This window comes from Cyrtonyx montezumae, unplaced genomic scaffold (assembly GCF_038088225.1).
Source record: "Cyrtonyx montezumae isolate F1298 unplaced genomic scaffold, pur_monq_1.0 scaffold_63, whole genome shotgun sequence".
NCBI classification, from domain to species: domain Eukaryota; kingdom Metazoa; phylum Chordata; class Aves; order Galliformes; family Odontophoridae; genus Cyrtonyx; species Cyrtonyx montezumae.
In genome coordinates, this window is record NW_027072071.1 from 415,085 (window position 1) to 440,524 (window position 25,440).

Below are 25,440 nucleotides of genomic sequence, written 5' to 3' on the forward strand. Positions count from 1 at the left end.
TTGATGTGACGCAGCAGCCTGACACTCAGGATGCGAACAATTAGTGGGGAGAAGAGATGAAGAGAAGAGAGGTTTGGGCAATTTTGCTGCATCCCAGAGCACTGGAACTGGCTACAAAGCCAGGTTTGTTGGTGCCATCCTGGGAGGATTCTTTGCACTGGGAGCTCAGCCTTGTGTTGGAAGTCAAAGGGTTCCCCATCTTGAATTACAACAGGAATAGTTCAGAAAACATCCACACTCCAGGCCCACAGCATCAGCCTCTTTGCTTACATCCTGAGCAAGCATCTTTACATTTCTTCCTTCCCACAGCTGCAGAGATCCCAGGGAGCCACTTCCTCTTTCTCCCTAAAGCACATCTTTCCCATCACATCCCTGCACATGTTGTGCTGTGCTGGGAGATGAGTCTCTGCCTTGCTTCTCCTCAAACTAGCCCCTCTCTCTGCAGATTTATATTATAACATGTACATTCACTATTGTCCTGTAGATTGTACTCAGTGCTCCTATGCTCTGCAGTGCCTAAAGGAGATTTACAGTCCTGGTGTGCACTCTCTGCATGGGATTTTCACCATTGCTGCTGTATGACAATGACCCCCCAGCGAGCCCCCACTCCTGGTTTTGCATTGCAGTCAATTTAGAAGCTCCTTTGGACCAACAAAAAGGAGCACATCTCCTCAGGCAGCTCCATCCCACCCAGAGAGCAATGCTCCCCCCATGCTGGGTTTCTTCATCACAGTCCCGGAGGAGCTGCCAATGCTCCTCTCCAATTTGCACGCTTCGTGGATCTGCAAGGTTTCTGCACTCCAGATCCCATCCGTGTGGGTGTAAGTGCAGAAGGAAGTCCCTTCAATTGCCCACCTATTTAAAACAAAAGGAAGAACAGTAGTAATGAAACCTCCTCCAAGTTCTTTCTGCCAGAGGGTTGTAATTCATGCTGCTGACAGCCCAATCTTTGTGCCGCGCCCAAAAACCCACAGAGGAATCAAGTAAGTAACCACAAATAAAAATATCCCAAGATGAGCCTTTATTCTCAGAAGTGGAAGAGAGCCAGAGGCCTTATGAAACCAGCTCTGTGGTTCCCTTCTTATTGCCTTTTTGGCATGGATGTTGGTATCTGGGTAGCACAGGGAGACAAAGAGTCACATGGGGGAAAAGAGTCCGAAGGACAATGGGAAGACAGGCAGATAAAGAGGGATGGGGGAGGGAAGAATTATGGCACATTTCTTTGCAAAATTAAATGCAATTTTTTGCAACTTTTCCAGTCAGTGTGCTTTTTGTAAAATTACAAGATCTAGGAGCAGATTGGGGTCTGCCCGAGGAGTGATGTTCACAAACAGGAGTGTACATTGCCATGCTTCCAGAGAAGAAATTGTTCCTAATATCCAACCTGCACCTCCCCTGCCACAACTTGAGGCCATTCCCTCTCATCCTAATGTCTGGGAAGGATTTGATGCAATCTGACATCACATCTGTATTTATCTCCCTAGCTACTGCACTGGAACCTGAAAGGGATACTTCATTTCAACAATGGACCATGAAGTTTCTTGCAGTATTCCCCTTATCGGGCTGTACGAGGCCCACAGCACAGACCTTTGTCTCAGATGACGGATACTGTTTTCACAAGCCAAGCACCTTTTTCTTTCTCCATCAATCCCATCAGACTGTAAGAGAGATGTTTGCGATAACCTCCTTCCGTCTCCTCCATGACACACATCAGCAAAGCGGTCCCCCAGGAAAGATACTGAGATTGCAGCCTGTTCCCAGAGGTTGTGTTGGCAGACACCGGCTTCCCTTCCCAGCAAAGAGGCTGCAGGCAAAATGTCCTGAAGGACAGGCAAGAAATCAGTACCCAAACTGGTACCTGTAACACTGGTGGTGAGATAACACTGGTGCTGCAACAGCCCTACCTCTACATTACCTTACAGCAACTCACATCCATGGGGCTGCAGAAAACAGTACAGGAGAGGATGGGAGACATCACTTCCAGAGCCACTAGGACAATCCCTGGCAGTATCTAGCCTAGCTCTTAAAATGATAATAATCCAGGAGAACCATCTAAACACATCTGAATTCAAGGCTTTTGGCACTCTCTTCTGCAACATCCTTGTGATGAAGTTTAGGAAGTGTGCAATAGATGAGTGTACAGTGAGAGCCGGTGGCTGGCAGAGCTCAGAGGGCTGTGATCAGAGGCAGTCTGGTTTTAGGCTTCACCTAGTGCTGTTCCTCAGTGATGAGTGCTGTGTCTGGTCTTTTTCAACACCTTCATCAGTGACCTGGATGAAGGGATGGAGTCCACCCTCAGCATGTTCAGTGATGGCACAAGGCTGGGAGGAGTGGCTGAGCCAGCAGAAGGCCGTGCTGCCATTCAGCGAGAGGTGGACAGGTGGAGAGTTGGGTGAAGAGGAACCTGATGAGGCTCAATATGGGCAAATGTAGGGTCCTAAACCTGGGGAGGAAGAACCGCACACGTCAGTGCAGGTTGGGAGCTGAGCTGCTGGAAAGGGGCTCTACAGAAAAGGACCTGAGGGTCCTGGTGGCCACAGGGTCACCACAAGACAGCAGTGAGCTCTGGTGGCCAAGAAGGCCAATGGTTCCCTGGGGGGAAATGCTTTCGTGTGTGACCTGCTGTAGGGAACCTTCTTTAGCAGTGGGGTTGGACTCGATGACCTCCAGAGCACCCTCCCAACAGTTACAATTCTGTGATTCTGTTCATCAAGCTCATTCACTTCTCCTCCATGGACTTTTGATTTATATCCAAGTGAGGAAAACTGTTCAAGTCAGATATTGGATGTTCAATGACTGATGTCAAATCTATGTCCCCTAATTACACCCTCTGGGAGTTTGGATTACAGATGTGGTTTGTTTTGCAAACTTGACACAGGGTATGCAGTGAAGGGTGACGCTGAGTTCTCCTGCTCACTTCTGTCACCTGGGGATGATGTTGCAATCTGATTGATTTTAACTGATGTAATATTCATGCCTGAGTAGATAACACTGAGCACAAATTACTCACACAATCTGGTAAGACCGAGGGGTCTATCTCAGATCAAAATCTGATGGCTACATGGATATCCTGGTCTACAGCTTTGTTTTATTGATTCAAGGGAAAAAGCAGTAAGTATTTTCTTACAAATGTTTGTGCAAAGTATGCCACGCGTTGGCCTTCACCACTCAGACTGGAGAAAAATGTCCTCCTTCCTTCACTCCTTAAGTAGTGATTGAAGGGAGCTCATCCCCAGGCTCATCCCTCTCTCTGATCATTCAGTGTGTTGGGGTTGGCCACATTTTCTCCATACAGATCATTTGCAGAGGAGAAACCATGTTTTCTCCCTCTCCCTGTTTCTGTCCACTATGGGCATCATTGTCATGCTGACAGCAAAAGAAAAATGACTTTTCCTTGCAATTTGGCCAGCAGAGGAGTGCAGTGTCTTGCCACGATCCATACCCCAGCTCCACCAACATCAGTCTTGCTGTATACCTTGAACAAAGCCCTGGGCAAACATTCAGGACTGAACTTGCAAGTCTTTAAAATGGGGTAAAAAAAATAAAGCAAAGCCCCAGCCCTGTTCCTGGTCTGTGCTCAAGAGCAATTCATTGAAGTCAGTGAAGGAAATCAGAGCTGCATTAATCCCTCTACTTCAGTTAAAATGAGAACAATAAACACTACAAGAGCCAGCAGAAGTTTTTGCATGAATAGGGATTTAGGCTTTAGCCTGAAATGCTGGAAAAGGTGTTGATTTTCTTCCATTTTACCCTGTGTATGAGAGTCCTTTTGAGGCAACGTGGCAATGGGAGAAAATAATTATTCCTCTCCTTGGGAGACAGACATTATCTTCCAGCCACGAGTGGGAAAGAGGTGAGACCTCCCCAGTACAATTGCTAAATGAAATTAAAGCACATCTTGGTCTACATTTCTGTGCTGCCATATCCTATCATGAGACAGTCCAGAACTGAAGGGGCCTCAGCTCGCTTCATGGCAGCTGTGCAGCCCCTGCAAGCAAGCAGCTCTGCACAGAGCTCACATCCTCACCCTTTTTGGCTTCAATCCCCACGTGTCCTGGCAGCCCCCAGCTGCTGTTCCTGTACTGGGGTACATGGACAAGGCCAAACACATCAGCACCTCCATTTACCCATGCAGCAGGCAGAAATCCTTAATGAGGAAACAAGATTACTCACACTACAAGAATTAAGATGTTCCATTAAGATGTTCCCTCTCTTTTTTCTTCTGCTTTGGCTTCTCTTACAAGCTGATGGTTGGACTAGATGTTCTTGTAGGTCCTTTCCAACCTTATGAACCTATGAACCTATGAAGCTTCATCCAGCGAAATCTTAGCGATTGCATTTTCAGCCCTACACCCCCATCCTTGGAAAAAAAAAAGCCCACCAAACATCACAAACAGTAGAACCCATCCGATCTGGGTTGCTTGAATGTTTTCTCAAGATTTAGCCCTGCCGTGGGCTCTCCAGGGTCTAATATATGGGAAGTACTTGGATTCCTCAGTGTCTAATAAAATAGAGCATTTGGATTCTTCAGTGTCTAATATTTCCTGCACAGATGAGAATTCATCTGCTGGGGAGAAAGGGAAGAGGTCTGCAGCCTCTCTCCATATGCAGAAAAGAGCCAAAAAATGGAGCTTCAAGGTCTGGGCAGCACCTTCACCTCCTGCAACAGATCACATCCAAGCAAGAAAACCCACACAGCTCCTTATGCAATAAATCTTTTATTCTCTGTGGCTCAGAGGTATTTCAGATGGAATGGAGATACCTGAAAGATGTTTATACTTTCCTGAAAGCCAGGGGAGCAGAGATATCTGAGCCATCTAAGTCACTCGAGAAGTACGCTGTTGTGCAAGCGTGGCTCCCTCGCCTGCAAAATGTTCTTCAAAGACGTGTTCCTGGGCCATGCTCTGCCATCAGGAGGAGGCACAGTGCATTCCCACCCCCAGGGGAGGTCTGATAGTGCTGCAGTTCTCCATGGGATGTTGACTGAAAGGCAAAACACTGATGTGCCCATCTCCTTCACTTTCACTGCAGAGCACTTTGCTGCTGCCCCTCACCAGGCTCTTTAGCTTTCCCCATCTCCCATTCTCTGTTCTGCAGTATGGCAGTGGCACTGAGCTGCCAGGCAGGAAACACAGCTCTGCCCAGCTCTGGCAGCAGCAAAGCTGGCTCTGTTCCGTGTTCCCTCTCTGCAATCCAGAAGGACAATATCCTCTGCAATGCTGGAGCTCTCAGGGTGAAAGCTGGAATGCGCTGCTGCTCTTGCTGGAATGCATCCCACAGTGATCTCTTGCTCAGCCCCACAGCAAAGACTGCAGGGACAGAGTTTCCTTTTCAGCCTGTGCAATGCAGCTCGTGATGCAACTTCAGTTTCTTCATATGTGGCAGGAACTCACTGTTCACAGAACACAGGAAGCCCAAAGCAGCAGGTAGACAACAGCTGCAACCAGCCTTCATATTGCCAGCTGGAAGCGAGGAGCACGAGGCTGTGTCAGGGTTTTAAGTTGCTCAGAGCTAATCCTGCCTGCTTCTCTTGCTTTTTAATTAGTCTTCATTAAGCAGAGACACATCACGCCTTGCTTGCCATGAATAACTATTAATCAAACAGGGTATCAGCTCCAGTTAATTGCCATATTAGTTATCTGACATTCCCTACGCCACTGGCAGCCTGCACCTGTAATCAGGCCCTGACGTAACACATTTTTGAGCAATGCTAAGTTTGCAGATCCATCCCTGCTGCAGAGAGCAGCAGGAGTCTGCAGCTGGGATCTGACCATGTTTCTGTGCCTTCTCAGCACCCCAAACGTAGGCAGTCTCACAATCTGCTGTAAGAGATCTGCTTCACTGCAGGAAAACCAGAGCCTGGAGCCAAAGTTACCTCTTGGCAATGCCAAAGTCACTGATGAAGTCAGACAGAGGAGTTTTCAGAGGAAGGGGCTGAACCCACATCTTCCATCCTATCCCTGGACTTGTTTTCCCCACAATTTCCCCTTTGTTAAGATCAATATCCTCATCAGCATCTTTATATTTAAAGAGAGGAACGAGTATTGTTACCCACCTTCTGCAGAGGAAGGAGCAATGCAATTTGAACGATATGGAATATTTTACGTCAACTTTTCACATCCATTCAGTGGCACTCATACAGTTCCTCTGGGGGGGGGAAATGTTTTGTCGTGCATCGGAAGCCTTTGTTGGAGCCAAATAGAAGATGAAACGATCCTCTCATCTCCATCTCTGCCCTGGGGGAGCGCTCCTCACAGGATGACTTTAGAGTTTGTTAATGAGAGGAAGAAAAAAAGGGGAAAAAAGACCATTTTTGCAGCAAACCAACCACTCCTTATGGCACAGGGAGCAAAAGGCTTTAGAGACATGGCCAGTGTATTGTAAGTCCTAAGCAATGGAAGAGAAAGAAAATGGGTTTTCTGGGAAATTGCTGGATGGTTTGGTGAGTAGAGACCATACTTTGGAGAAGAAAATGTCAATGGGGAACAACACCAGAAAGTAAAAAGACATTTCTGAGCACTGAGTTGGCCAAACACCCCAGTTGGTACTCCTGCTGTGAGTGTCATTCTTTTCACACTAGAATTTATTTCCTGGCAGTCATTTCTTGAGGCTGGTTCCCATTTTCCTGGGTAGGAAATCTCTGCCTAAACCATAAAATTGTGATTCTCTTAGCTGTTGTAAGTCACGTGGAGACTGGTGCCTCTGAGCATCCAGTTTTGCCTGGTTGTTCAATCATGGCCCACATCCCCCTTCTCACCACAACCACAATCCATACTCATCAGCAAGACTCATGGAGACTATCGCTTTAAGTTTTAAAAAAGCTTAATTAGAAAAGCACAGTCTTGAGTTGAAAGCATAAAATTTAGTTATTCTTAAATGGATACAGATGTGGAAACTAAAAGGAGGAGAAAGGAAAAATATATATATATATGAAACAGGATATGAGTTGGCCAACACTGAAACAAGATGTCTGCTAAGGTTGGATGGGTGATGCAGGGCTCCAGATCTCCTCCAACTTAGTCCTACAGCTTCCTCATTCACTTTCTCTTCTCCCCATGCTACAGGTGATAGAGGGACAGAGGAGGAATGAACACTCCCAAAGCCCTGGTAAGAAAGCACTGGGAAGAGGAAGCAGCATTTCCTGGCATTGCTCAAGGCTGATTTATGCCCTCCCAAGGATGGTGAGGGCTGCATTCCCCAGCTTTAATAGCAGGGGCAGGCACTGAAGTTCCCTCATCTGGAACACAAATGAAGGAAAGAATCAGGTTTCCTAGGACCACAACCCCACCTCCTTCATCCCATACCCTTATATATAGGGCTTGTACCCTCATCACCCTCTCCGGACCCAGCAGTGTGACAGCAATTGCCTGAAGTCCATGCAGACAGGTCCAGTCCTTGCAGCCTCCATGATGTGGGAGCTTCGCTCTGTAGCCTTCACCCGGGCTGTCCTCGCAGAATTTCTGGCAACCTTGGTCTTCGTCCTCTTCGGCCTGGGATCTGCTCTGAATTGGCCCTCAGCTTCCGCCCCGAGCATCCTTCAAATTGCTTTGGCTTTTGGCTTGGCCATTGCCACACTGGTCCAAGCCTTGGGGCACATCAGTGGGGCCCACATCAACCCAGCAGTGACGGTGGCTTGCCTCATTGGCTCCCACGTGTCCTTCCTGCGAGCTGTCTTCTATGTGGTGGCCCAGCTCCTGGGGGCCATGGTGGGGGCTGCCATCCTGCATGAGATCACCCCAGCCGACTCACGGGAAGGCTTGGCTATCAACAAGGTGAGGCTGTAGCCCGTGAGTGGGCATGAGAAGGAGCTGAGAGGTTTAGGATGGGGTTTGGGGAAGGCCGAGGGATGTGTAGAAGGGGTTTGGGGTCAGCAAGGACCTTTATTAAACACTGAATTGGCAATGTAAGATGTAGCATGGGTTCTTCCAGCAGAAGGGATGAAGACAGGGTTCCAGTCTGGCTCCTCTGTTTTAAGGGGCTGAAAACAGAGGTGATCCAGCTGTCCAGATATACTCCTACATAGGAGACAAACCCTCATCTCACTTTTATCTCAGGCTATATTGAGGAGGAGCAGAGATGCAAGTTAGGGAAGCACATGGGTTGGGTTGGGTTGGATTAGGGTAGAAGTGGATGATCCTTAATTTCCTCTCCAGCCTAAGCCATTCTATGATTCTGTGACATTGTCTCTCAGTTCCCCTTGCCCCAAGCCCATCCCTTCTACCACTCTTGGTGTGGGCAGGGGCAGACTTTTCTCCCCTCTGCATTACACTGTGCCACCATCTACAGGGTACAGCTGCACTACAAGATTCCCCAGCACTGGGGATCATGGGTCTGGATTTTTTTGTCTAAAGTCCCAGTTTCTCATCAGATAACGCTGCTCATTTTGGTACATCCCACTGTGGACAGATGGACACCCCTGTTCCATCTGGTTCATCCCAGCGCCCAAAACACAGAAGTACCACCACATGAAGACACAGCATTGTGCAACCCACAGCACAGGGATCTCCCTTTACAGCTGTGGGAGGAATAAAGAAAATGTGGGAACACCGGGAAGCCATGAAAACTCCCCAGTAGTATCCCAAATCCCCTTCTCAAACCATGCACATAATACAGAGACTGAAAGAGAAAATCAGCTCCTTTCTCCATGGGTAGAGGCACCTGTACTTCTTCAGAGATGCCCTTGCCAACAGCAGCATCACCCAAAACTGGTGAAGGGGAGGAAGGAAACCTGTTTTAGGAGGCAGCACAGGGAAATCCCTTCTCTTGCAGCAGTCAGCTGGCACTGCCAGACTCAGCTTCACTGCCAAAGAGATTAAAAGGGTTGAAAAGGAACTGGGGATTAGTCTGAACAAGACTATTTATATTGATAATAGCTGAGGTTTAATAAACCCAACAAAGCAATAAGAGTTTTAAGAGACTTTCAAAACGCTCAGCTCTGCTGTTTTAGAACATAAAGCACATTAAACGAGATTTTGATTTCTGATTTTCTTTTCTCCTGTGGGCTGATCATCACGCAGCTGCCTGCACAAATTATCCTTCAAAAATTAAGGGAGTATCAGGGAAAGAAGAGCAAGATCCAACTCTGGGTTTGGGTTTGGGCAGGAGGACTGCTGCTGTGCTGGGTCACTGAGCAAAGTGTTTGTGAAGGAAGGACACCCAAAGCAGGGGTGACACAGGGCAAGAAGAGGCAGAGATGTGCCAGGATGGGCTGAGGGAAGAGATGGCAAGCTGCAGATCTGGCTGCCACAGCTTCCAGATCCATCCAGATCCAGATTAAAAACCCTCAAGGAACAATACAGTGTCAGAAAGCAGAGTTGGAGGAGAGGATGAGCAACAGGCACAGCTTTGGATCAAGTAGGAATATGTTTGTAGTCAGGAGTGGGAAGCAAGAAGGGATTTTATTTTTCTGTACCAAAATATCTCTTTTTGACATTTTTGAAAAGCAATTTATTTTATTTTATTTTATTTTATTTTATTTTATTTTATTTTATTTTATTTTATTTTATTTTATTTTATTTTATTTTATTTTATTTTATTTTATTTTATTTTATTTTATTTTATTTTATTTTATTTTTATTTTTCAAAAAACATTTTACATTTTAAGCATGAGGCAAAGAGAAAAAAAATACTTTGGGAGGAAGGGAGAGTGGAAAAATAATGCCCCAAAAAGTGTTTCCTTCCTCATCCACAGACATTACCCACTGAGACACTTTCCATTTTTCCTGTAAAAATTCTCCCTCTCTTCCTATTAATGCCAAAAATTACACCCATTTCCTCTGCCCTTCTGAGTTTCCCCCCTAAATCTCCAGTCCAGGCACTGAATTTGCCCATCCCTGAAATGTCTTCTCCCCTTCCAGCTGCACAATGAGACGACGACAGGGCAGGCAGTGACTGTTGAGCTCTTCCTCACCTTCCAGCTCGTCCTCTGCATCTTTGCTTCTACTGATGAACGCCGAGAGGACAATGTGGGGTCTCCTGCACTGTCCATTGGCCTTTCTGTTGCTGTTGGACATCTCCTTGGGGTGAGTAGAATGGGTTAAATTACATTGCTTTGTGGGGTGTCTTTGTGTTTCTGACAAAAGATTTGAAATTCATCGGGTATTTGTAACCAATGCAGTGCTCACGGTTTTGCAGTGCTTACAGCAGAAAGATCCCTCCAAAGCCATAGCACAGCCATAGCCTGAGCTGAGCTGGTTTTGGTTACGAAAAAATCCATAACCTGTTGGATCTGCTGCCCTCAAGTCCCATAGAGAGCTTCCAAGGATCCATGGTCTTTTGTCCTGCAGTGGGCATGTTAGGAACCACGACTCTCAAGACCACGATAAACTGGGAATTACATGAGATGGACAGCCAGAGAAATCCCTCCCAGCTAAGTTTTGCAGGGGAAAAAAACACATTATCCCCCAACACTCCCAAGCTCTCAGGATTAGAACAGCAATGTTTGCATCACATCTACCATCCTTAATAATCTACAAGCTTGTGTTGCTTGCTGTGGGATTACTTTCCTTCAATCCTCTGTGGCAAGGAGTAGCAAGGAGTGCTCCAGGAACAGGCATGGCAGAAATGTGTCCCAACCACAGTGCACGTCACCCGGCTTGCAGTCGAGTTGCACCATGCAGACACATCTGCTTGCACCAGAGATGCACATATAGGACTCAGGTGTGTTGACTCAGGTGCTTGAAGCTGGTAGCATTTCTTTTCCTGGAATGGGGTATGCTGGGATATGAAGTGTTGGCTTGGTGGATGAATCATGCTAATAACACACTGGGATATATTAAAATGTGGTAAAAGGGCTTTATGTTAACACTAAGCATGGTGTTTCTCTGCAGATCCGTTACACTGGTTGCTCCATGAACCCAGCCAGATCCTTTGCCCCAGCTGTAATTGTTGGAGATTTCAGTGACCATTGGGTAAGAACTGTCTTGGGGTTGAGTCAGTGGGATAGGCCCCTCAGGTTACCAGCACTCTTAGAAAACCAAAAAGCCAGCCATGTCCAGCATCAGCTCCTGTTTGAAGATGTGGAGGTTTGCAGAAAGAGGTGGGGCTGCTGGGTGCTTAATTAACTTATCTAAGCAGGGTGAGTTGCAACAGGAAAAGGGTGTGTGGTTTGTTGACCATGACTTAACATAAGAGGTAAAACCAATGGAGAAGGTTCCAGCTGGATATAGGTATACATTTTCCATTGGTTCTTTAAGGAACACTCCCAGGCATTGCCTGCTCAGTGTTGGAGCTGTGGCCGTGCTCAGAGGTGTCCAAGCTGGGAGCTTCTTCCTCCATAGGAATGTGTAAATGGGTAGGATGACATCTCCAGAGGAACCCAAATCAGTAGTGTGATCACAACAGTGCTGTCATTAGTGGAGATCATACAGTGCTGAGTCTCAGAGGAGGAAGAGACAGGAGAGGATGGTCAGGTACATTCAGGCATAACAGCAAGGGAACAAGAGATGGCCAAGACATTACAGAGGGACAGGGCAGGGCTGCCTTTTGCATTTTGTTCTCAATAGTGAAATGGTGAACAGACCCGCAAGGCCCCTGTATAATGCTCTCAGAGACCCTGGCTCCTCTTCATCCTCCAAGCACAGACAGGCTTCTGCTTACCACATTCTTCTCTTTCTCTTTTCCTTAGGTCTTCTGGGTGGGCCCCCTGGTTGGGGCAGTGGCTGCATCCATCATCTACAATTACATCCTCTTCCCACAATCCAAAACCTTCTCCGAGAGGCTTGCCATCTTCAAGGGCATGGAGCCAGAGGAGGACTGGGCAGAGCGTGAGGCACGCCGGAGGCAGTCAGTGGAGCTGCACTCCCCACAGACCCTGCCAAGGGGGATGTCTGAGAAGGTATAGCCGAGCCAGCTCTGGGACTGGAGAGGAGCTGGGGGAACCCTGATGTTCCAAAGAGTGCTTCACCTCTCTCCTCTCTCCGTTTATTTTTTGCTGGGGGCTCATGTTGCCTCATCATGGGGAGATGCGCTGTGATGGCCCAGCTTAGCCACCCAGCTCTATGTCTGCAGGTTTTCTAACTTCAGAGGAAAGCACCGTTAAAGCAAAGCCACCGGTGTAGGAGCAGGGACAAGCACACACCAAAGTCCCACCTTCAAGACCCCCTCGCAGGAGGCAGCGTGCGGTGGAGCTCATTGTCCTTCTCGAGGCTGCACAGAGGTGTTATTACAAGCGTTTGCTGGGTGTGGAGGTTGCCACCCGATGCCTCATTGCTTTTGAACTCTGCTCACCCTTCTCCTACTTCTTCTCGGCGCCCCGCTGTTTGCACACACACACGGGAGCACTGCTCCTTGCCACAACCTCTGAGTTTTGCTGCTGCAAGGAACCCAAGCACATTTTCAACCCATAGTGGATTGCAGATGCCCTTTGCTTTTGCAGACTGGAAGAGTGTCCTCTGGTCCCCTCTGGCCCCATTGGGGAGCTCTTGTAACTGCTCTTTCCTGTGATGATGAGAAACCTCCTAATTTTCAACCCCAATTAATCCACAGCTTGGCTGTTCTCATACCACTGCTACCCCTCAGCATCACTGCTTCTTCTTTCTGCCTGGATTTTGCTTTCCTTCCTCCATTCCTATCCCACCCTGATTTCAGATGAGTAATACAAAGTATTTCAGATATGAGATTCTCTGGCTCTTGCTTTCAGATGCACCACACCAATGGCTCTTGACAATCGCATCCTTTTTTCAGAACCTCGTTACAGCCACTAGAGTAGTCAAAGAATCTGGGTTTGTCTTTGGGACATGCCTTAGCTCTTTTGAGCATTAAATTTAATTTCATTTCTATTACTCAGCCTCAAAGTTATGCATTTCCCGCATTATATCCTCATGCTTCTTTCTGTTGATGATGTCTCCATCACATCACACGGTCACAGAACATCACCAACTCATTCAGGATTTTTTTGCTAAGTTTGCTAATGGAAGTATTCAGTAAGATGGACCCCAGTTCCAAATCCTAGGGAACACTTGTGATCATTTTCCTCCTCCCACTGTTGCTTTTCCTCTGTCCAGTGTTCTCCCCCTGGACCCATTTCCTCCTCCTCTTGTCCCAGTGATTCTAGTCCTCCATGTTGGTTGTTTGGTGAGGAAGGAACACTTGAATACTATTTCAAAAATTGTTTGGCTTTTTAAATAAAATCTATATCTGTTCTTAGACTGAGCAATGGGGGAAAAAATCATGGAATCATAGCATACTTTGAGATGGATGGGGCCTCTAAAGGCCATACAGTCCAACCAACTCCCCTGCAGTGGAAGCTGTGATCCTGCAGATCCGTCAGGTTGCCCAGAGCCTGATCCAGCCCTGCCTTGAAAACCAATATGGATGGGGCATTCACCACATCTCTGTCGACCTGTGCCAGTGCCCCACCACCCTCACTTGAAAAGATTTCTTCCTTCAATCTATCCTAAATCTACCCTCCCTGAGCTTAAAGTCATTTCCCTCTGTTCTATCACCACAGCCCCAGTTAAAATGTCTGTCTCCCTTCTTCCTGTAGCTCCCCTTTAGATACTGAAAAGCCACTCTCAGGTCATCTTGCAGCCTCCTCTTCTCCACATCTGAATCCAGTGCTCCAAGTGAGGCCACAACAGCACAAAGTAGAGGGGCAGGATCATCTCCCTTGCCCTGCTGGCCACACTCCTTTTGATACAGCCCAGGATGTGCTTGGCTCTGTGGGTTGTAAGGGCACAGTGCTGAGTGATGTCCAGCATCCCATCCACCAGTACCCCCAGCTCTTTTATGGCAGGGCTGTGCTCAACCCTTTCATCCCCCAGCTTGTATTGTTAGTGGGGGTTGCCTTGACCCAGGTGCAAGACCTTGTGCTTGGATTTGCTGAACCTCATTAGGTTCAGCTGGTCCCACTGCTCAGCATTTCTAGGTCCCTTGGAATGGCATCCTGTCCCTCTGATGTGTCACTGCACCCCACCGCTCGCTGTCATCAGGAAACTTCCTGAGGGTGCACTCAGTTTATGTCCTTGATGAAGATATTCAAGAGTATCAGTCCCAGCACTGCGGGTCACCACTTGTCACCGATCTCCATCCAAACATGGAGCCATTGACCATCACTCTCTGGACTCAATCTTGAAACCAGTTCTTTGTCCATTGAACAGTCTACCCATCAAATCCATCTCTTTTCAGTCTGGAGAGAAAGATGTTGTGGGGTACTGTGACCTTACTGAAGTCCAGATAGGCTGCATCTGTGGCTTTTCCCTTGTCCATTGATGCAGTGAGACTATCATAAAAGGCCACCACTACCTGGTGTCAAGCAGGATTTGTCCTTTGTGAAGCCATGCTGGTTCTCCCCTATCACCTCCCTGTCTTCCATGTACTTTAGCATAGCTTTCAGGAGAATCTACTCCATGATGCAGATTTTGCTCCATGAAGATCCTGGACGTTTCTGGTTTGAGATATCTATAGAAGCCTTTCTTCTTCTTGACATCCCTTGCCAAGTTCAGTTCAAGCTGTGCCTTGGCCTTCCTGACCCCTACAGAATCTAGCAGCTTCCTTGTACTCTTCTCACACTACCTGTGCATTTTCTTCTTGCTCTCCAGTTTGACCAGCAGGTCCCAGTTCAACCACACTGCTCTCTTGCCTTCCTTTCCTGACTTGCTGTATCTGGGGATGGAGAGCTCTTGCACACTGAGGAAAATCTCCTTAAAGATCTGCCACATTCCCATTCAACGAAATTTCCATTCAAGCAGAGTGTAAAGTCATATATAAATCACCAAATATTAATTTCTAAAATAAGTTTGTATTTTGCTGCAGTTCAAAGGCAGAACAATCTATGTGTTCCCGGAAAACCCAAACAATTTACCTAGAATTTATCCTGCCAATTAGCTGCTATAGAGAACACCACACAGCTCATTCATGTGTTTTTGTTTTTTTTGTTTTTTTTGTTTTGTTTTGTTTTGTTTTTTGCAGTGTTAATTACATGCCTCTTCTTTAGATCCAAGCATTTAATTTATTATGTACCATGACAATGTTTAAGACACATAAACTGCAAAGAGGCCTACAAATGAGTTTTAGTGCCTAATAACTTACCGTGCTCTCTCAAATAAAGTGCTTTAAATTCATTTCTACCCATTAAATTGATACGTGTCATTATTTGTGTGGTTATATAATATCTATGTGGTCATATATATACCGTGCAGCCCAGCTTCAAGCCAACAGCCTACTGATCTGCAAAAATAACCATATATAATAGCCTCTACCTTCCAACTACCAACCCCACCAAATAAGGATCATTCCTCCTTGAGCACCTTATGCTGCTCCCATTCCTGGCCTGGCTCAATTTGACTCTTGGCATGCAGAGTTAATGTGAAGCAATCCCACTGAACCAGCTTTTCAGATGGCTAAAGCAGGCTGAGTCCTCTCTAGACAATCAGGTAAGCGAATTTTCCCTCTCTATGGAGCTCCCATTGTCTTCAATGACACTTCCAAAACTTGCACCGTCAGGAAACCAAGCCAGTTGATCCAGATTTACACCAGTGCAACTCAAATTAGAGATCTCACCCTCATAGAGATCAGAGCAGCCACAGACCAACCAAAACCCTCACTAAGTTGATAACACTTCGTGTATTAGACCTCAATAGGAATGTTTTGGCCCAGGATTCAAAACAACCTGTGCATTCCCACCCATGAATTCATGACTTTTCACGATGAATATCTGCAATATTTATCACACCGTACATTAACTCCTATTTGCGTCATCATGGACTTGTGATAAATAATATGACGACAAAATCCAAATCACTTTACAAAGTGTCTCAGATCTCACTGCTTCCTATGCCCTGCCATCCCTTGTGATCATGAGCCTTTTCTTTCTCTCCTGCTCTGTTGTTCCATCTATACATCATCATCTCGATCAGGTTTGGGGCCGCCATCCTGCAAAGTCCTGTAGGATCCGTGAGTTGCTGTGGGAATTCAAGAGCATTTTGAACATGCCCCAGTCCCTTTTCTTGATATCACTGCTTGGTTAGCATATATTCAGCTCAAGCCATTTAATTAAGACACCAGTGAAATATCAAAATACAGAAGGCAGGAAAGTGTGATTTCATGTAGATACTGTTTGGACCACCATCCAGGGGCATGGTGACACATTGCCCCATGATGATTTTAGGATGAGAGGGAATGGCCTTAAGTTGAGCTAGGCTAGGTGCAGGTTGGATATTAGGAACAATTTCTTCTCCAAAGGAGTGGTGATGCATTGGCACAGGATGCCCTCAGAGGTGGTAACGTCACCATCCCTGGAGGTGTTCAAGAACCGTGGAGATGTGGCACTTGGGAACATGGTCAGTGGTCATGGTGGGATGGGTTAGGGTTGGACTGGATGGCCTGGGAGGTCTTTTCCAACTTTTGTGGTTCTATGATTCTATTAAACCTCTGGCCCAAAAATGTGGCTGGTAATAGTGGTGGTCCATAGTGAAATCCCCAGCTAATTCCTATAGCTCCAAGGCTTGCGGTGAGGCCTGTTTCCCAAGACTTTCCCAATGGATCTGGGGGTGAGACTAGAGGCTCTGCTTCAATTTTCAGCATGGTTTTCCAGGAACATGAGGAACATGAAAATAATCAGACATTTATCCCAAAATCGCTCAGTGCAAGTCTTTAGCTCCAAGAGCAGATGTCCACAACTCTCTTTAAATCCCAATCAGTGTAAACTATCCGAAACTGAGAAATTTCTCAGTGCATTTCATCTGGGCCTTGGAGGTAGAATGGGGTGAAAAATATTTTCTTGTTCGTCAGCTAACAGCATATTGTCACCAACATTTTACTTCACAAAGTCCTAAGCTCTTGGAGCCAGGATCCAATAATTTCGGCTTTTAAGAGATTGCATACGATTCTTCATTAAGTTATCTTCTGCATTCATACTTGCTTTGGAGACTGGTCTTGTTTTCCAGGTCCTTTCTGCCCTGATGCAGCCCAGGCTCCTTGCAACCAACCCTACAAGGAGACTATGTGGGCAAAGAAGAGACTTCCATGGTATACGCATTTCAAAGGGAAACCATCTCACAAATGCAGGTCTGTCTGAAGCTCAATGAGAGCCTACGGGCCTAAGAATGCAAAGTATTTACCTAGATGAGCAGAAATTCAGCCTCCCAATGTCACTGATGCAGGTGGCTTCACTGAAAAGGGCTAGACCTGAAAATCAGGACACCAGGGTTTCAGACCCAGCTTTCATTCTGGGTGATCTGGAGAGATCTCTTTTCTAACCAAGCTTTGCTTTCCATAATACACGATTATCCCCATGTGTCAATTTAATGATTATTATGATGCAAATTAATTATTAAGGATGCTGGCATTTCCATTGCAGACCAGCCCCAAAGTGTTTGCATCCACTTACTTGGATGCGTTAGAGACTGCCATGTAATTTCTAAGCAAAGAGCAGACCAATGCTGTTATTAAGCATTAACACAATTCAGCATTTTGATGGCATCAGCCCTACTTAAAGACAAGGTCTGGGTTACAAGGTCTGTGACCAGCAAGGGTTGGATGGCAACTCTGAGACCATTTTTGCGAGCCAAAGTGTAATCTGCTGCATGGTGGAATGGCAGCAAGAGACATGGGGACATCACAAGGGCAAACCTGGCCCACAAGCTGCCATATTCCACCCCCTCTGCCTGTCCCAAAATCAAGTATAAAAGTCCCAGAACTGAGTGCAGCTCAACCAATTTCAAAGCTGTCAACTTGGACATATCCACAGCAAAGTCTCCCACAGCTAATTTTGGGTGTTGGTTGATGGAGCTCGAGGGCTTTTTGCTCCAAATCACCAGATCGGGTTGCTGGGGGAAGCCAAAGCCTCCAGGGCAGGGGAAGGTGGAAATGTTGCTCGCCTCAGGACAGCAGAATAATCCCTCATCTTTAAAGCAAGCACAGGCAGATCGTGGGGTAGATTAGAGAAATCCTTGAAAGCCCCATCTGAAACTGTCTGCACAGAGACTCCACAGTTGTGTCTTACAATGTGTCTTTGCCCCGACCCCACCACAGGGAGCAGCAGCCTCAGGAATAGGATGAAAAGCAAAAAGTTTGCTTGCTCTGCTTTGAATTCCCCACCTGGTCTATTTTATACTTTGCTGCAAGATCCCAGAGCTGAGCCAGCAAGAAACAGCCTTTCTTTAAAAACAAACCAAAGCAAACTTTCTCTTCCAGCCATCTAATCCCAACTAATCACAGATTCCAGCAGAAGGAGTTGGCTGCTGTTGCTGTTGTTATCCTTGCTTGTATTCCTGTGCCAGCTGGAAGGTCCTTGATCAAGGTACAGAGCCAGGTGAGAGGGCAAGCCCAAAAACTGGGCTAGTGTGGGCCTCAGCAGCACTTATAACCCAAACTTATCCCCCTTCAAGTTGATCTGCCGGGCTTTGAGACCTGACACAGAGATGAACCCATCAGAAACTGGAACTGCTGTGGAAAAGACAAATTAACAAAAGTGAGGCACAGGCTCAGAGATGCAACCAGCAACCCAGGGACAACAGGGACCGTATCCAGTTAATGACACACACACCTCCGTGGGTGAGGCAGAGCCTCAGGGCACAGGGCAAGGATGAGGCATGGCTGCCTTCCTCCCATTCAGGCAATACAAGCAGAGGGTTCAGGTCCCTGTCTGCCTCCTGCACGCTGCCCCTAAGGTGCCAGCAAGCCACATGACCCTGCAACAGAGTGGGAGAATTGGTAAGGTTTTGGCTGCACTTTGTTTGCTTGCAGGTGCCAAGGAGGAGAAGAGTGGTTGAAGCCATTCTCCTCATGATGGCAAAGCCTTCACATCTCCTTTTCTCCTAAAGCCATTGGGAGAAGTGAGGTATGCACAGCCCTGGCACGTGGGTGTCCATCTGTCAGCAGGGCCCTGCACAACGCCTTCTTGCCCAATTCAATTACCTTTGACGCATCCAAGACACTTCCAGCTTGTACAAGTTCTTTGGAGGGCATGCAGATGGGAAGAGGAAGGAAGCCTTCCCAACATCTCATGGTCAGACATCAGAGAAACTGAGCAGGAACACCACAGAGAGGAAAGTCTTCAAACAACCACAGGACAACCCATTTTGCAGGGTCTGTAATAGAAACATCCTGCATCTCTCTCTGGAAGATTTTCCCCACCATTTTCAGCATTATTTCATTACATCCCCCAGTCCGGAGGGAGGACTTTACTTCCTTTGGAGGTTCTTATCCACATCCCAGGAGAATGGGTTCAGACTCAGTGCTGCTGATGTTGAGCTGAAGTTGAAATCACCACCCTATATCAATACACACGGCAAAACTCGGCCACCGCACATGGAGAGCCGCGTTATGAAAGGGGTGGGAGGATGAGAGCGAGCCACATCCAATCCAGGAGGAATCACAGGAGGATGGAAGGGAAGTGGTGAGCAATTACTCCAACTGGAATCTGGCCAGGGTATCTTGAAAAACCAGCTTGCAAAACTTTCACCAAAACACGCCAGCGGACCAAGTGCTTCTAGGATAACAGAGCTGGTTTTTCACCCGGCCAGCTCCCCAGGACCAGCAGAAATGGGAGAAAATGATGAGGAGGAATCGTACTGTAAGGAGTGCCCAGTCTCTTGAGTCTCACTGGACCTGTGTGCCAAGCTCAGGACTCCGGGTCCAGCTGGAGGAAAAGGGCTCCTTTATTTTTGGCTCTGAAGAACAGAATCCCTCCTGGCTTTGACCCCAAACAGCACTGGCTACGTGCAAGTCTGACTGCACCCAGCAGAAGGCAGCAGTGAATGCAATCTTTCTGCACTTTTTAAAATCAAAGAGGGATTTGATATGCTTTTTACCAAAAATGCACATGGAGCTTTGCTTGCTGTGGGGTGAAAAGTGACAACTTCTGCAGAAGTGTATGGCAGCCACTGATATCCCCTGCATGGAGAGATCAGTTTGCCTGAGAAAAGCAAGACGCAATCAGCCAAGCAGGAGAACAGCAAGGAGAGCAGAGCTGGCACCCAAAACCTTTTGAAACAGAAGTAAATCCTGGCACACAACTGCAAATGGATCAAGAAGTCATTGTGAAGTGTCATCAGAGCCATTTTCTGCCCCCAAACCTCAGCCCTCAGCAACTCTCTGCCAACCAAGGACTTCCAGCCAGATGGATTTGGGATGGAGACCATGTGTACATGAAAAGAGACATGTAAACGTGGCCTGTGTCCAGGCAATGCCTGTGGCTTTGTGCTAGCTATTCCAGGGAGCATAATAATTGACCACGTTGAGCAAGAGCTTGGAAAGCAAAAAGAAAAGAAAGGACCTGAGATGACGGGGTAGGATGCACCCTCCCTGGTACTGGCACAGAGCATCACCAACCGCCAACGCTGGTGAAACCCACGCCCGATGCTTATCTGGAAGGAGCAGTAGAGCAGAAAGGTAGAAAAGGGGCTCAGAGACTGAGATCAGCCCTCTGCTCTTGGGCCATATCTTCCCCTCCAGCCCCCGTGTGGGCACCTTGCAGAAGCTCCTGTTTGGCAAAGTGTCCCCCAAGCCCTGCCCTTGGGGTGATCACAAGGCACTTGCTTTCTGACTCTGAGCTATCTTGACAGCCCAGGAGCAGCTCCAGGTGCTTGACTTTGCTTAACATTTCGTTTCTTATCTAAATTCAGTGCACTTGGCCAAGCATGGGAGCACTGCCCCGGGATAGCTCCTCCAGCCCAACAACGGCAACGGGAGTCTTCATGCAAAGCTGCGGTGTCCTTTGCTCCACGAGTGCACAGAGGAAGGGAATAACAACTACACCTCTGCTAACAAAACACTCGGCACCTGACAAGAGGTAGTAAAAGGGAAAAGCAGAGGAGGGAGTGCAGCATCGTTATGCAACTGCGTTATCTAACGACCACGGAGACACCCTATAGGGGCTCTTTGTTTGCAGAGGGAAGAAGAAAGAAATACCACCAATATCTGAGTCACTGGTTCACCAAGAGGCTCCGAAGTTATTTTCAGATGGAAACTTTTCCAGTTTCACATGATAATTTGGGAGGACTGGCTAACTCCTCGGCTCCACCCACCGCCTTGTAACACAGCTCCCTGCTGCTGTTGCATATATAGATAGGTATGGCCCTACAACTCCGTGCAGACAGAAGAGCCTGGAGACAGAGGAAACCTAAACTTTCTTCCTTTCCAGCCGCCCTCCACCCACTCCCACCATGAAGAGGGAAATATTAACTTTGGCCTTTGCTCGAGCTGTCTTCGTTGAATTCATCTCCACGCTCATCTTTGTCTTCATCGGCCTTGGCTCAGCTCTGAAGTGGCCATCCGCGCTCCCCAGCATCCTGCAGATCTCACTGGCCTTTGGCCTGGCCATTGGCACACTGGTGCAGGCGTTCGGCCACATCAGCGGAGCTCACATCAACCCCGCAGTGACCATTGCCTTCTTCGTTGGGAATCAGATCTCCTTCCTCCGGACACTCTTCTATGTGATTGCACAGCTGGTTGGGGCCATCGCAGGGGCAGGCATCCTCTACGGTGTGACACCAGCCAATACCCGTGGCAACCTGGCCATCAATTCGGTAAGTCTCCAACCTGGAGATGATCCACCTGGATGCTCAGCTTACATGCAGGCTTTGCTGCTCTGGCACCGGTGCCGACCTGTAGAGCCAAATCTATAAGGATGGTTAGTCTTGGCATGCTGTCCCGTTTGCAGAGGGGATAGGAATGAGATTGGAGAAATGTATCCAGAGAGTATTGACATGACAGATTTATTGTGTGGTATGATGAATGGTGTGGGTTTTTCTCCCTTAATAAGCTCTTCCTTTAACCTAAGGGCCACAGTGAGTCACCAGCACCACTGAGATGTTCTTGAGTTCAGCCTCTCCACCTGGAGATTAGTGTCAGGAGAGGAGCTGTGCCAGGAGACAGAGGGGGGCAGGGAGCAGAGCCCAGTCAAACCAGTATGGGTAATGGGAGCTCAGTGGGATCATGGGGAGCTTGGAATGAGAGCGGATGGAGAGGGTCTGTGGGGTGATGAGTGTGCAACGAGGAGCAATGCATGGGAGAGCACAGAAAGGCTGTGGGGGCAGGGGCTGCTCCTGGTGGAGGACGTAGGGGGACCCTGCAAGAGCAGCAAAACCAGAGAGTGTGTCCCAAGCTCTGGGGGCAGTGCTGGGAAACAGCTGAAATGGGAGCAGTGGGGTTACTTCTCTGCCTAATCCGGATCTGGACCTCTCAGAGTAGCACAGACACTCTGTGGAGGGTTGGATCGCTGGGATGAGGTGTCACAGTGCACCCTACTGCCATGGAATACTTGTCCCATACTGCTTACTTAGAGATAAAAGAGAGAAAAAGAAAAAGAAAAAGAAAAAAAAAGCAAAGAAAATAAAACAAGCTCAGATCACCTAGTCCTTTCCATGCCTGATAAGGCTGAGTCCACCTCACAGCAAAATGTCCCTTATGTCTTACCCTTGTGACATGCCCTGTTCCCCTGGCTGCAGGAGACCTTCATTCAGCCCAAACTTTTCCTCCTGTGCCCCTCTGCAGTGGCTGCACCCCCACCTCTTGAGGAGTTCCTCCACAAAGTGAATATGGGAAGAATTAGGTTAACGTGGCTTGCGTTGAACAAGCCAGAGAGAGAAATACACAGAAAAAAAAGGATTAAGTGTGCAGGTGGGAAAGCATCAAGTGCTGAGGGAGAAGACTCAAATCCACCATAAAAGGACCCTAGAGCTCTCCTAGTCTTGCAGATGGTTAATTATTTTCATTCTCAATGAATCACAGCTCAACAACAACACAACCCCAGGCCAGGCAGTCGTGGTGGAGATGATTCTCACCTTTCAGCTGGCTGCCTGCATCTTTGCATCCACGGACAACAGGAGGAATGGCAACGTGGGCTCCCCAGCACTGTCCATCGGTCTCTCCGTCGCTGTGGGCCATTTGGTGGGGGTGAGTGTCCAGGCAGGATGATGGGGCAGGTATTTCTCTAAAATGAGACTTCCCAAAATAGTCTAGTGCAGTTAGTCCCAGAGGGAACTGCATTAAATAGACCACACAGGCTCCTTCTCCACACCATGGGGATCCCCACATCTCTGCAACAGAAATAGCATCGAGGGCTGTTTCGGAATGGCTTGGGTTGGAAGGGTCCTTAAAGATCACAGAACCATAGAACTATGGAGTGATTTGGTTGAAAGGGTCCATAAGATGATAGAATCATAGGATGGTTGGGTTGGAAGAGTCCTTAAATATCATTGAACTGTTGTATGGTTGGGTTGGAAGGGATCTTAAAGCTCATCTAGTTCCAAGCCCCTGCTGCAGGTAGGGAAAGTTGTTCATATTTGTTAAGTGACACCATGTCCCTGACCCCCTATCTCCCTTTCCTCACCACCAGATCTACTTCACTGGCTGCTCCATGAACCCAGCACGGTCCTTTGGGCCTGCAGTCATCGTGAGGAAGTTCAGCTCCACACACTGGGTGAGCATCAGATACTTACTGGGGTGGGCAGGGTATGGATCCACTGGACTCAGGTGTGACTGACAAAGGAACTGGGCACTAATTCCTTTGTGAATATGGGACCAGAAGTTTCAAGTCTATAGCTGAAAGGATATACACAGAGATAAACACAGGATAAACAGAGGGAGGTTGATCAACCTCCCCATGCACCGAGTGGAGGGAGCAAACCAATCCCTGGGACAGAGCAGGGATACAAGGATAAGCCTTGGTGCAACGGAGAATACTGAGCTAGGACATCACACAAGGTCAGTGCAGCACACAGAAAAGCCCCACTCAGGCTTCTCGTTCACCCAGCATTGCCTGCAGGCTCATCTTCATCCTTCCAGAACATCACATCGCTGCACTCGAGGAGTTTGATATCTTCCCCAAGCAATAGCTGAAAGGACTTCAACAAAAGAAGCCCACTGGAAGGGGTATTTGCACCTCTCCATGGGACAGCAGATGTGGAGTAGTAGTGGATGCTGTGTGATGACTGGACCTGGTGTGCTAGCCTCCAAGACTCACTCTCACCCTTTCCAATATTGCTTTCTAGGTGTTCTGGGTTGGGCCCATCCTTGGGGCTTGCTTGGCTGCTCTGCTGTACTTCTACATTCTCGTCCCCTACTGCATGAACATGTCAGACAGGGTGGCCATCATCAAGGGCACCTACGAGTCAGAGGAGGAGTGGGAAGAACAGAGAGAGGAGAGGAAGAAATCCATGGAGTTGACCCCACCATAGAAGCTAATGGGAAAACCAAGCAGAATTGGAGGAAGAAACTCCACACATGGGCTCATGTGTGCATGTGAACACATCCAGCTACAGTAGACTCTTAAGCAAAAGCCTTCTAACTCAGAGGCCATCCGTGACTAAGAAGGAACGGAGCATTGCAGTGTGTGTATATAATCCTTCTACATGAGCGTGAGCACTAGAAGCTCTCCCAGCTTTACTGCAGCCAGCTGAGCCCGGCAAAAGAGGTCGCCCGGAGCGGCCCTCTGTGATGGTCCCACACCCAGCAGCTGCATCCCTGTCCTTCAAGCTGTGAGATCTACACAATTCAGGGACGCCTGAGACCACACAATTGGCACACGCAGGATCTCACCCTGTGTTTGTTGGCTCAGGGGATGGAAACACAGTGGTGACACCAGCAAAGAGGAACGACCACTTCGGGCAGGTGGGCACAGCAAGTCCCCCTCTCTCTCCCCACCTATGCTGCTCATAGATGCTCTTTCACATGTTATCTGGTGCTGGTGCATCCTGTTTATTCGTGGCTGCTGAAAGAACGCAATTATTATTATTATTATTTGATTTTGTGTGAGTTCTTTGTAATGTCGTGTATTATTTATTGTGAATAAAGGAAATTAAAATCAAACCATGGGTGCAAGCCCACTCAGATATCAAATTTTAGGAGCTAAAGTGGACTAAACCAGATGCAAACCATCTCAATGAGTGGCACGTGATCCCAAACCCTGAGGCACCCAATGACTGAAGCCACATTGGCTATAGAGGAAGCAGAGCACCAAGGGCTGCCTAACCCTGAGGGCATCTCCCAAGGATTGAAGCTGAAGCAGAGGTTGTCTGGAGAGGTAACGTCTTCAAATTAGGACCTGCTGAAAGAAAGCCAGCCCTGGGCAGGACCCAGAGGGGGATTTGGCAATGCAGATATCTTAGACACATGAAGCAGAAAGTCCATCCCAAGGTCTGGTTTGATCATATTCATAGAATCATAGAATTGTTAAGGTTAGAAAAGACCTCAAAGATCAGCTTATCCAGCTATCCACCTACCACCAATACTGCCCACTAAACCATACTCCTTAGCACCACATCTCCACGCTCATCTGGCTGAGGGCAAAGGAGAGTGATGAGCAGGGGATAAAGGCACTAATCCTGAAAATGGAGTACCAGGCACCAGTGAGGGGTGAGAGCTGGCTGTGCCCAGCTCTGGGCATCCTGAAGCCCATCTGGAGGAGGGTGCACCTGGGAGGAGCCCTGAGCAATGCTCCTTCCCTGCTTTGACTCAGACATGGCATTCTGCCGTTCCAGTTCTCCCACACGGATC

The 25,440-nt window shown here is 47.8% G+C and overlaps 2 protein-coding genes across 2 annotated transcripts; both read left to right on the forward strand.

Annotated features, from left to right (window-relative positions):
• Window positions 1-7,406: 7,406 nt before the first annotated feature.
• Window positions 7,407-13,092, forward strand: AQP2 (aquaporin 2). Its single transcript, XM_065750126.1, has 5 exons — window positions 7,407-7,772; window positions 9,858-10,022; window positions 10,830-10,910; window positions 11,627-11,836; window positions 12,010-13,092. Exons 1-5 carry the CDS (start codon window positions 7,407-7,409, stop codon window positions 12,016-12,018), a joined length of 831 nt encoding a protein of 276 aa, XP_065606198.1. The 3' UTR covers window positions 12,019-13,092.
• A 7,898-nt stretch (window positions 13,093-20,990) lies between these two features.
• AQP5 (aquaporin 5) lies at window positions 20,991-24,753 on the forward strand. The gene is made up of 4 exons (XM_065750079.1): window positions 20,991-21,470; window positions 22,675-22,839; window positions 23,282-23,365; window positions 23,937-24,753. Exons 1-4 carry the CDS (start codon window positions 21,108-21,110, stop codon window positions 24,120-24,122), a joined length of 798 nt encoding a protein of 265 aa, XP_065606151.1. The 5' UTR covers window positions 20,991-21,107; the 3' UTR covers window positions 24,123-24,753.
• The last annotated feature ends 687 nt before the right edge of the window (window positions 24,754-25,440 follow it).

Bases quoted from the DNA above. Each gene is read 5' to 3' on its own strand.
- AQP2 (XM_065750126.1), top strand. From the start codon at position 7,407: ATGATGTGGGAGCTTCGCTCTGTAGCCTTCACCCGGGCTGTCCTCGCA. The intron at 7,773-9,857 runs GTGAGGCTGTAG...CTCCCCTTCCAG, and splicing joins AAGGCTTGGCTATCAACAAG to CTGCACAATGAGACGACGAC. The intron at 10,911-11,626 runs GTAAGAACTGTC...TCTTTTCCTTAG, and splicing joins GAGATTTCAGTGACCATTGG to GTCTTCTGGGTGGGCCCCCT.
- AQP5 (XM_065750079.1), top strand. From the start codon at position 21,108: ATGAAGAGGGAAATATTAACTTTGGCCTTTGCTCGAGCTGTCTTCGTT. The intron at 22,840-23,281 runs GTGAGTGTCCAG...CCTCACCACCAG, and splicing joins CTGTGGGCCATTTGGTGGGG to ATCTACTTCACTGGCTGCTC. The intron at 23,366-23,936 runs GTGAGCATCAGA...ATTGCTTTCTAG, and splicing joins AGTTCAGCTCCACACACTGG to GTGTTCTGGGTTGGGCCCAT.